Source organism: Poecilia mexicana, unplaced genomic scaffold (assembly GCF_051168715.1).
Source record: "Poecilia mexicana isolate PSO_F unplaced genomic scaffold, ASM5116871v1 scaffold_2, whole genome shotgun sequence".
Taxonomy (NCBI): domain Eukaryota; kingdom Metazoa; phylum Chordata; class Actinopteri; order Cyprinodontiformes; family Poeciliidae; genus Poecilia; species Poecilia mexicana.
The window spans coordinates 6,344,892-6,356,358 of NW_028263371.1; the positions used below are offsets into that span (position 1 = coordinate 6,344,892).

General features: G+C 37.0%; 2 protein-coding genes and 1 long non-coding RNA gene across 4 annotated transcripts; 1 reads left to right on the top strand and 2 right to left on the bottom strand.

The window, feature by feature from the left end:
* Positions 1-248: 248 nt before the first annotated feature.
* LOC148160359 (uncharacterized) lies at positions 249-1,837 on the bottom strand. 2 transcript variants are annotated; one of them, XR_015764532.1, is made up of 3 exons: positions 1,645-1,837; positions 1,169-1,301; positions 249-931 (listed from the first exon to the last, which is right to left on the bottom strand). It is a non-coding gene; the product is annotated as an uncharacterized LOC148160359 (long non-coding RNA). The 2 variants fall into 2 exon arrangements; XR_015764531.1 differs by having other exon boundaries at positions 1,566-1,649.
* Positions 1,838-3,755: 1,918 nt separating this feature from the next.
* LOC106926696 (ecto-ADP-ribosyltransferase 5-like) lies at positions 3,756-6,493 on the top strand. The gene is made up of 4 exons (XM_088003847.1): positions 3,756-3,878; positions 4,128-4,273; positions 4,378-5,154; positions 6,119-6,493. Exons 2-4 carry the CDS (start codon positions 4,157-4,159, stop codon positions 6,491-6,493), a joined length of 1,269 nt encoding a protein of 422 aa, XP_087859973.1. The 5' UTR covers positions 3,756-3,878; positions 4,128-4,156.
* A 567-nt stretch (positions 6,494-7,060) lies between these two features.
* On the bottom strand, positions 7,061-10,724 carry tppp2 (tubulin polymerization-promoting protein family member 2). The gene is made up of 4 exons (XM_015001773.2): positions 10,564-10,724; positions 9,075-9,266; positions 8,567-8,720; positions 7,061-7,707 (listed from the first exon to the last, which is right to left on the bottom strand). Exons 2-4 carry the CDS (start codon positions 9,263-9,265, stop codon positions 7,516-7,518), a joined length of 537 nt encoding a protein of 178 aa, XP_014857259.2. The 5' UTR covers position 9,266; positions 10,564-10,724; the 3' UTR covers positions 7,061-7,515.
* Between the last annotated feature and the right edge of the window lie 743 nt (positions 10,725-11,467).

The window sequence follows — 11,467 nt, forward strand, 5'->3', positions numbered from 1 at the left end:
TCTTTGTTGTAATTATTGTTTAACAGTTTTCTTAAACAGATTAATAAACTTTATTAGCTATTGTCACTGTGTTATTGTTGATTTTATTTGTCGTGCATGCCTTACATAACACTATGGAAGCATTTTTATATTTGAAGCACACATCCGCAGTCAGAATTGGAGGGCAAATGTCTTATATTCAACATTTAACCACATAGCTTTCACTACATAACCATCCACTACAAGAGCTAAAAAAAAACCTTTCAGCATTGCTCTAAAAGATTTTATTTTTTTACAGGCAACAAAAGTCAGACGTGCAATTTAAATCATTTGGACAATAAACAAATACCGAGTGCCCACAGGCACCACTGATCAACTTTATGATCTTTAGAAAAGTTGAGAGAGAAACCAAGAAAGAAAAACTTGACTGTTGTCAGGAAAGGAGTTTGTGGTTGAACATGTTTTGGTGCTAAATGTCTGCATACACCACAGATTAAAAAGCAAAAGACTTTATAAAAATGTTGGCTGAAGTAATTAAAAAGTGTCACTATTCACAGTAAAACAGGGCCATCACTGGCAAGGTCTGAAATGACTCTGAGGAAGAAGTCAAAGTTTTTACCTTTTTATCCCAGAAAATTTTGTCTCTCGTTGTGAATGTTTACGTAACTGAACTCATCAACACATGTTCTGTCCCAGTTAAACGTCTCCAGTTCTTGTTCCCCCGTTTCAGCACCTCAGCGGTGAACACGTTTAAAGCCAGAGAATGGCTTTTCTCCATGTACTTGTCTGCTGGTTCTTTCAGGTGTTGCTCTGCTTTGCTCCAGGCTTTGCTGAAATGTGCGCTGCAGGTGTGCCATTTTTGTTTCATGGCCTCGTCATTCAGAACCGCGACTTTGGTTCTGCAGCCAGCAAACTTGTCGCCATCAAGGTCAGAGGTCAGATGCTGAGAACTCTGAAAAGGAGAGGGGAAAAAATGTTTTGAGAGAGCTCACAAGACAGCAACACACGTGGAGAACTGTTGCACATTTCCATCTTAAAAATTGTCAAAAACAATCAGAGAAAGGCTTGTAATATCTTAAAAACACACATCAGGCTCTTGAACTTTAAATTCCAGATCGGTCATTTTATATTTATGATCATTTGGAGTTTAAAGTTTGATTGGGTAAAAATAAGACAGACTGTGACTTACCTCTCCAACAGTGTCCCTCCAACTGAGACAAATGTATATGACAAAAACTACAAGCAGTCCTTCTAAAAAAACCAAAGAAGCAATTACACATGCAGACCCCTTCTGTTGCCTTTTCTGAGATGGCATCATTCATCTGGGAGAAGAAAGAAAAGACATCCTGTAACGCGACATAATCAGAGGAAGTCGAGACGGTACCCCGAAATCTAAACTCTTTTGGCACAACTTGATCTACTTCCAAGTAACACGGTGAAAAAGTCAGGTAACATGAGGAATTAGTGACCTATTTTGCCATGGATTTCATCAATGTGTCAGATTTTTCTAAATATTCAAGCTAACCGCAGGCAGATCACATACAGAGCAGAGATACATAAAAGGGAAAATAAGTCTGATAACTTACCACATGCTGGTCACCGCTGTGATGAAAGCTATATGTAAATGTTGTGTGCTTCTGTGTTTTCTGCGTTTGAATAACTCACCTTTGTTTGCATCAGCCAGAGCTGGTGGCTAAACCGGATTCACTAGTTTTACCGCCTGGAGGATCTCCCTCTGGCCGTGCAAACAGACAGAAAGTGGAGTGTGCTTGTATTTATTACATATAAATGTATACAAATGATCATTAAAAAAATTTGACATGGTGCAACACAGTAAACTGCAAACTAAAGCAAGAATGTTGAAAAAGGAGTAAGATGAAAGGTGAACTTGATCAGTTATTTATTTTCTAGCAGTGACTTCTGTGCAAACACAGCATGCAAACTCTTGGTTATTTTGAGCAGCAGTTCTGATGAAGGTGTGGGCCGAGTAGCTGCACCTGTAGATCCTGTCCTGCAGTAATGCTTAGGTGGAGAAAAACAAAACATTTCCTCTCCTAGTCTCGCTGTCTTTTTTTGTGCTCCATGGATTATGAAGCCAGTTGCAGTAAAAAGGTAAGCCTAAAATGAAAATGAAAAGAGCCCTGTGTTTTCCCTTGACAAAGGTTTATTGCTGATCTTCAAGTTTTCTTTAGTTTTTTTTTTTAAAGTCAACAAAATTCCTTGGTCATTTCTTTAAACTAGATATGACTTTCCGGTGGGAATCAATGCGAGGTATTAAACTCCTAAACCTGGTTCCTCTTTGCGGACTGTTGCTGGTCCTGGTCCTGTTGTATAATGACCCGCTTCTAATCCTGTGGTGGCCCCAGAGACCTGCTGAGGTGAAACATCAAAATTGAAACATATATCAACAGAGAGGTTCGCTTCGGTCATTTTACCTCCAGCTCATTGGGTTCTTATGCTTCTCCTGAGGTGTTCGGTGACAAATCATGTTTTGAGATTATCACCTGCTTTGGTGCAGGCATCTCACAGTTCTCTATGTATGAATTGGAAAACGAAGTCCTGATCCCTCCATATGAGGTTTTTAATGTAACAGACATACAGAAAAGATCCAGGGCTAACTCCCTTCCAGGTGAGGTTGTCTACAAACTGAAGAGCACAAAAAAAACCACGTTCCTATTTAAATTGTGCACTGGCTGACAAAACGACAAACAATTTTTATAAAAGGGACATAAACTATTTGTTAGTTTGTCTCACAATTCTTAACTTTGTTTTCACTTTCCTTTTCTAATTCATCAAAGTAATCCTGAACCCTGCTGCTGTGCCTTTTCTTTGACACAACCCATAATGGCAGACTGAGATTTACTTTTTATGGAAGTCCAAACATGCAAAAAATAAAGAAAGAAGTCAGATAATGATTACTTAAATTGATTGCAACATGTATTAACTACTAATCCTCACTGAACAATTTTACAATTATAAAAAATAATGTATTGATTCAATTCTTGATATTTGGTAGATTGTTGATACATTCATTTATGATTCTGCTTCTATGCTATCTATGACACACATAAATAATCTTTTCAATGATTTATGTATTTATTGTATTTTGAAACTCAATATATTGCTGGAAGCATTTCATTCCTTCCCACTGTCACTTAATGTTTGCTCAAGATACTAACCTGACTACTCGAAGCAAATAGTTGTTCCAGTTTGATAGAAAAAATATTAACAACTGCCATAAAATGATAATCTGTATTTGATTATTTTAAACTGCAATTTCATTTGAACTGGACTGAATGTGTAAATGAGTCTAAATCTGACTGAATTGTTTTGGACAAGTAGGATGTGATAATGAATACATTTTAACTGTTTTATATTTGTTGTGAAATGGTTCTATATACATTTACTGAATAGAACCAACAATCTTTAAAAGACAAAAAAATGTTTTATAGCTGTTATTAATTTTTCTGTACTTCTATTTCCTGTTTCACTATTCTGGTTTAATAAATCTCACAAAAATGAACAAGCTTTGCTGGATGTGTTTGTTTTATAATTTAATCATATTCTGATTTTGAATATGTAAACACTTCTGGTTATATCTGTATGCTGAATGCAAACTTATTTCAAATGTCTTGTTTGTGATCATATTACGATGACTTATGTAATTAAAAAAACTTGATTATGAATTTTTAACTTTCATCATAAGTACCACGTATCCACTGGTGTCTGAAATGTCCTCTCAAAGTGAAACAGAAAGGAATGGCCCAACCTTTCTTATCCCTTTGCCCGAGTCGTCAAAGCGCTCCTTATATGAGCTGGTGTACTTGGACGAGTCAGTCAGTCTCTCCACTGCTGCTGCTTTCGCAACTTTCAACATTCAATCAAAGGACTTTGTGAAAGTAAGTCTTGTCTTTTGCTTGGATTATTATGACTCTATGCTGGTCTTTATAGAACCTTATCTCACATAAGGAAAGAACATCTACACAACAGGATGGAGGATTAGCTATAGCAGAATAACATCTCAGAGTTTCTGGACGATCTTGAAAACAGTTTCAGGTCACGAACCAGAGTCCCAGGCTCCAGTCATTTCTGCTTGTTTGGGAATTGGAACAGGAAAATGACAGTGTTCTTTTTCTTTTTTTTAACAGAGTGACTGACTCACAGAGAAGTCTTTAACATGGCTTTCAATAAAACGTTTCTTGTGAGAATTTTGGTTTTGATTGTAATGGTGTTTCGGAAAGAGAAAGATCCATCATGCAACTGCTTCACTGAGGCTCTCCCTCTACAGGAGAAGGTGAGCGTTGCATTACTTTGGGGAATATTTTAATAAGTACAAAACACAGATATGGATAGAATAAATATTAATAATCAGCAACATGTATCCTTTTTTCTGTTTAGAGCGGCTCATTCCCACTGGATTTAGCTCTGAACTCTGTTGATGACATGTACATTGGCTGTGAAGATGAGATGGATGAAGAAGTGCCAAAGTGGTTAGATATTGAGAAAAAAGAGAATTTTGGAGAGGCTTGGAATAAATCGGAGCAGTACTACAAAAAAACTTGGGCGACCACCACCTCAGTGCTGAAGAAAGAACAAATCATGGCTGTTCATGCTTACACCCTGGAAGAACCAAAATTATACGATGAGTTCAATAAGGCGGTCCGAACACAAAAATCTGAGTACACGACCAAATTTCAATATCATGCATTTCACTTCTACCTCACCATGGCCCTACGCTCCCTCAAGCCCAATGCAGCAAAGTGTGTCACCTCCTACAGGGGAACTAACATCAAATTTGAAACAGGTATCAACAGTGAGGTTCGTTTGGGTAGCTTTACCTCCAGTTCATTGAAATCTTCTGTTGCTTCTGCATTTGGCAGTATATCATGTTTTGAGATTATCACCTGCTTTGGAGCAGACATCTCACAGTTCTCTAAGTATAAATCAGAAAAAGAGGTCCTGATCCCTCCGTATGAGGTTTTTAAGGTAACAGGCATACAGAAAAGATCCAGGGCTAACTCCCTTAAATGTGAGGTTGTCTACAAACTGAAGAGCACAAATAAAACACTTTCCTATTTAAACTGTGCACTGGCTGACAAAACAACAAACAATTTTTATAAAAGGGACATAAACTATTTGTTAGTTTGTCTCACAATCCTTAACTTTGTTTTCACTTTCCTTTTCTAATTCATCAAAGTAATCCTGTACCCTGCTGCTGTGCCTTTTCTTTGACACAACCCATAATGGCAGACTGAGATTTACTTTTTTATGGAAGTCCAAACATGCAAAAAATAAAGTCATATAATGATTACTTAAATTGATTGCAACATGTATTAACTGCTAATCTTCACTGAGCAATTTCACAATTAATTATAAAAAATAATGTATTGATTCAATTCCTGATATTTGATAAATTGTTGATACATTCATTTATGATTCTGCTTCTATGCTATCTATGACACACATAAATAATCTTTTCAATGATTTTGAAATATAATATATTGCTGAAGGCATTTCATTCCTTCCCACTGTCACTTAATGCTTGCTCAAGATACTAACCTGACTACTCGAAGCAAATAGTTGTTCCAGTTTGATAGAAAAAATATTAACAACTGCCATAAAATGATAATCTGTATTTGATTATTTTAAACTGCAATTTCATTTGAACTGGACTGAATGTGTAAATGAGTCTAAATCTGACTGAATTGTTTTGGACAAGTAGGATGTGATAATGAATACATTTGAACTGTTTTATATTTGTTGTGAAATGGTTCTATATACATTTACTGAACAGAACCAACAATCTTTAAAATACAAAAAAATGTTTCGTAGCTGTAATTAATTTTTCTGTACTTCTATTTCTTGATTCACTATTCTGGTTTAATAAATGTCATAAAAATGAACAAGCTTTGCTGGATGTGTTTGTTTTATAATTTAATCATGTTCTGGTTTTGAATATGTAAACAATTCTGGTTATATCTGTATGCTGAATGGAAACTTATTTCAAATGTCTTGTTTGCGATCATACTACGATGACAAGTAATTTAAAAAAAACTTGATTATGGATTTTTAACTTTTTCATCATAAGTCTCACATATCCACTGGTGTCTGAAATATCCTCTCAAAGTAAAACAAAAAGGAATGTAGTCGCAGAAGCGTCCTGGAAAGGTGCCTGACTGGCTATCGAAGGGTCGACGGCGAATTCAGCCAAGATGTCCTCAACGAACAGATCCGCTTTGGCTCGTTTACCTCCAGCTCGCTGCTTGGCTATCAGGGTCCGTACAGGTTTGGTGACAAAACGTGCTTTGAGATTTCCACCTGTTTAGGAGCAGACGTGTCACTGTACTCCAAGTTTGGAGAGTCGGAAGCAGAAGTTTTGATCCCACCGTATGAGGTATTTAAAGTGACGCAGATTAAGAGTAGATCTGAACAGAAGAGCCTTGCATGCGACGTGGTGTTTAAACTTAAGAGCACGCAGAAAGCTTTGTCCAACCTGAACTGTGCTGCTCTTTGACTTAAAAGTTTGGGAAGTAAACTGTTGAGATACTTTTTTCACAATTCAATGTCAAACTGCATTCAAAGGCAGTAAAATAAAAGCAAAATAAAAATTAAAAAAAATTGTTTTCTGGGTCTAAGTGAGTATTTCTCAAGTATTGTGAGTCATAAGGGTCAGATTTATTTATTTTTTTAACATGACCTTCAAATTGAAATCCTATTGAGAAACTGATATTTACCTGTACAAATCACTGGAACCAGCTTTCTATCTATTAAGTTATTGCTTTAAATCTCAAAACTATTTCCAGATTCAGTTTATTAACTCAATAAGTTGCTGCTCAGTCTGTGTGATTCAGAAAAGAGCAAATGATTCACCAGGATGTGTATTTTTAGACCTAACACAGTAACACCTGGGAATTCAATAGACTTAAAAGGGACTTTAATGTTTCGTCATCCGGATTAGGAAAATTCACTTCATCTATTTATTTTACTTCAGAAGTTAAAAAATAAAGAAAAACTTCAGATGATTAAAAATACAGCAAAGACATCAATTTTAAAGGAATAAAACACATCAAGACTCTGTATATTGCCACGACTTCATCTGTAAAGTTTAATGCAGTTTTCCTTGTTTTTGTGTCAGTGCAACATGAAAGAATGACATTTATTATTTTGCTATTGTCATAATGGGAATATAAACTGTAGCAAATAAATAGTGGCTCTCAGTAGTACAGCTTCTCAAAACTAACAATTCATTAACATTGAGTCAATACAGCTTAAGTAAAACAGCACAATGTCTCAAAGCCTTTACAGTGGAGACTGCAGCTACAGTAAGGCACAATTAAAGAAAAGCAGATCTGCTCTAGAAAGCAAGCACTCTTTCTTTGGTTCCTGCTAAAGAACAGTCAGCAATATACATTATATGATATCTTTAGATGTCATGCACCATGAAATTGTTGTTTTAGCTCATTTTATTGTTCTCAAAACTTCCCAGTGCATTGGTTATGTATTTTTTATTTCATTTTATGTTTTAGTTTTATTTGGTTATGGATTTTTAACTTTTTCATCATAACTGCCACTCCCCTTATAGGCGGACACGTATCCACTGGTGTCTGGAATGTCCTCTCGCCCGGCCTTTCCTTTCCCTTTGCCCGAGTCGTCAAAGCGCTCCTTGTGTGAGCCGGTGTACTTGGACGAGTCAGTCAGTCTGTCCACTGCTGCTGCTTTCGCAACTTTCTGAAAGCACAAAAAAAACCAACTGAAAACCGTCAGCCTGGAGTTCACTGCATTGTTAAAGGAATATGTTATGCGCTAGTGCCATCTGCTGGTGTAAATGTGAGTGTCGGGGCTTGAACGTTTATGAGCTGATGATCTCACGTTGACCGCTATTTCTGGTTGTAAATAACCTTGTGGCTAAGGTTATGCCTCATACAACACAAAGTGTAAAAATCAATTTAGTTGCAGCATCCAAAACCCAGAAGGAACAAAAGAAAAAGCAAAAAAAAAAAAAAAAAAGCCATTTTTCTGCCAGGAACTCTGTTCCAAAAATGAAAAAAAATATGACTTCCTTTCCTGCCCCATTATCGGTGTCAAATGTTTTCGCTGGCTTGTGCAGCAAAAAATTTGTTTGTGCTGCTATAATTTTAAATATTAGATGTTTCCAGAGGTCATGAAAGGTCAACTAGCTCCCCCAAGTTCTTCAAATCAGACGAAATTGGTGTCAATCAACTAGACTATGTTTGTGCAGCAAAACGTTTCATTTGTTCTGCTTTTACTTTGAAGATATTAATAAAAGGTTAAAGGTTAAAACGTCACCAGCTGCCCTACATTACCCAAATCTAGCAACATTGGTATTGAACGTTTGTGCTACGTTTGTGAGGGTGTGTGCAGCAAAAATGTTCAATCTGTATCATTTTAAAGATATTAATTTAAAAAAAAATCCTCATTAGAGGTCATCAGAGGTCAACGAAAAATGTGCAAAATCAAACTAAATGGGTGTGAATAAACTCAGCTGCGTTTGTGCTGGTTTGACACCAGTTCTGTTAGATTTGATGAAGGTCGGGGCGCCAACTTCACTCGGGTCTGAATTACTTACAGTGACTCCGGCGTTGGCAGGATCCTTCCCAGCAATGAGGCCATAGACCTGTTGAACGGCCTCGTCTTTGCCTTTGCCTTTGAATCGCTTCGGAGCCAGCTCTGTCAGGGCCTGGTTGAACTGCTCAAACGTGATGACACGAGCCGACTTTGCCCTGTGAAAACAAACGGTGTTGCCAGCTGGTTGTTTTTTTTAAGTAGCAAAATTAGACATGTCACATCGTGGTTCTGTGTGAAAATTAATAAAATAATTTATAGGGAGATATATTTTGGTCTATAAAAATGGTAGCTATTAAATAAATCATGCTTCAAAGACATCTTTGAACAAAGAAAAACCAAATGGTGCGCTGTACGTTTTCACGTGACTACGCGAAATAGTTATTCCAATATTCTGAAAAAGAAAAACAGGTGTGAATAATCACCAAATATGAAACAGACACTCCTGTTCTTTACTGTTGCTCACTTATAAATACATATATTTTTCAAATGAATCCTCGCTTTGGTCTTACTTGACTTTGCTGAAAACTATGTCGACATCGGTAGTGGTGACGTTCTTGCCGTCTATAATGTGACAGTCTTTGCAAATCTTGGCGAAGTTCTTTCCATTCATCTCCTTCCCAGTTGCTTTGGTGTCTCCATGGACTGCAAACTTCTGGAAGGCTGTCTCCACTTCTGCCATAGACACCGTACCCTCGGCCATGCTGAGACAGACGTACGGGTATTTATTACTGACAATAATAGCTTTAAATATTGACAGCAACATGGTGATCATATTCTCTGAACACTTTGACAGAAATAACAAAAAGTTCAGATTTTTTTTTTATGCCATCACATTTGAAACAACAAAAAACACTTGGATGCAGTTATAGCAAAATGTCTAAGATGTGTGAGAAAATTTTCACATGTAAAGTTTTCCCTCCTGTTTCGCATGTTCATCACACGTTTTTCACATCGATCTTACCCATTTCACTGTGATTGTACTCAATGGTTATTCATGTCACATTTCCTGAGTACTTCATGTTTCTGCACAACATAAGTTCCAGATGTGAAATGTGCTATAGCTGAAATATTTCTACTATAATGTTTGTCAACTGTGGATTTTAGCTGTCAAAGGTAAAATGTCTTGCATGTCACCTGTTTAAATTACCGAGTACATAGATCAAATATTGAAAGCCGTCTATATAGTACAATAGTCAGAATCTAAGACTCAAATCTTCATGAAATGATTACAAAGAAAAATAAAATCTGCCAAATAGGTTGTACTGGGGAAAATGTTGAAAAATCAAGTTTTTCATAATGTGATATACACACACACACACACACATCATGCACACATGCACACTAATACACAGTGCTATCATCCATCATTATGTAAGTGTTACTGCAGCTGCACTCAAGTAATTTAATTCAATCAAGTCAGTTTCCAAATGGCTTCTCTGCTCCTCAATCTACACTGATTGAACGAAACTGTTCAGAGCTTCAACTCTTCTTCTCTGTTACATTTAAGTCTGCGTGTACAATAAAGCAATGTAACAGCTGCTGTAGGTATGAAATAAAACCACGATCCTAAAGTGAACTATGATGCGGATTGTTCAACTAAATATAAGCTGATCAATGTGAATCAACAGTGAAAGACATTTTCAACTCTGCAGAACCTATATGAAGTAATATTTCACATAGCCCCATCTCTCGCCTCAAAACTTTCCATTGGTTTGCAGGTGAACGAAAACACCCACAAATACAAACATCATTATAAACACTGCTTAGAAATGTGACGTTTTTGTGATGTTTTTTTTTATTCTCCTCTAAAGTAGAAAGACGTGACAGAAAATAAACAAGTCACTATTTCCCAGTACTACTCTACATATCGACAGTTACAACACCTACAACAACGAGCGTCACGGTGCTTAAAAATATCGCTTCCATTGCCTTTCATCGTGTTCCCACACGGACCTCTGCCTCAGCGGTGATGCCTGAAACGCGGCACATAAAACGTACCTGCTGTCGTAAACGCAGTGATGCAACGTCAATATTTAGCTGCTTCACCTCTGCTTTCCTCGTCGTCCTCTGGCTCTCCTCCTTCCTGCCACTCCCAGATTTTTTTCCCCTCAGAGGGATGAGGCATAGAGAAAGAGGCTTCGATTGGAGAAAGTACCGACCAGCACAGTGAATGACGTCATTGGTGCTCACCCCGCCACATCCCCCTCCCAGTATCTGTTCAGCCTCACCAGCGTCCTGCTTCATTGAAAAGACTCATTTTGTCAGAGGCATTGAAAGCATCCCAGATCCCAGGGCTATACGTAGCCCTCGAGTTGCCATGACAATAATACCGTACATCTATGTGGACCTATATATTTATTCTTAAGGTCATGCAAACTCTGGAGGACATAATGAGTTTTCCAACCTTTGATACATTCTCCTACTACTTTCCAGCTTTTGCTGTCATTTCAGCTTTTAACTCCATGTTTTCTCTGTTTTTCCTCTTCATAGAAGCTACATTAGAAAAATAATATTAAGTAATTAAGGGATAAATAATACAACCTTTGGTGCTACAAAGCCACTGTCTTGATAGACAGTAAAGAACTCCTTAAAATTCCATCTTTTAAATGTAATTTTAACAAAAAATACTCACAAATTCTATTTTCCTTTTTTCTATCATTATTAATTAGATTTTTTTTCAGTTTTGGAATTCAACCCATATACATTTTTTTTTCTATGCCGATATAAGTACATTCAGTGACTGCTGCCCTCACCCATCCCTCTACAACTCTCTCGCTTTTGCTCGTTTTCTCTCCAGCCGTTGTTTTAACAAGAACTGCCTTGTTTGGGAAAAGATGAGAGCAGCCCTTCATAGAACAAAGAGAATAGACAACAAAAAGCTGGTCCTTAATGGGAAATTCAA

Bases quoted from the DNA above. Each gene is read 5' to 3' on its own strand.
- LOC106926696 (XM_088003847.1), top strand. From the start codon at position 4,157: ATGGCTTTCAATAAAACGTTTCTTGTGAGAATTTTGGTTTTGATTGTA. The intron at 4,274-4,377 runs GTGAGCGTTGCA...TTTTCTGTTTAG, and splicing joins CTCTCCCTCTACAGGAGAAG to AGCGGCTCATTCCCACTGGA. The intron at 5,155-6,118 runs TTCCTTTTCTAA...TAAAACAAAAAG, and splicing joins TCCTTAACTTTGTTTTCACT to GAATGTAGTCGCAGAAGCGT.
- tppp2 (XM_015001773.2), bottom strand. From the start codon at position 9,265: ATGGCCGAGGGTACGGTGTCTATGGCAGAAGTGGAGACAGCCTTCCAG. The intron at 8,721-9,074 runs GTAAGACCAAAG...TTGTTTTCACAG, and splicing joins ATAGTTTTCAGCAAAGTCAA to GGCAAAGTCGGCTCGTGTCA. The intron at 7,708-8,566 runs GTAAGTAATTCA...TTGTGCTTTCAG, and splicing joins CTGCCAACGCCGGAGTCACT to AAAGTTGCGAAAGCAGCAGC.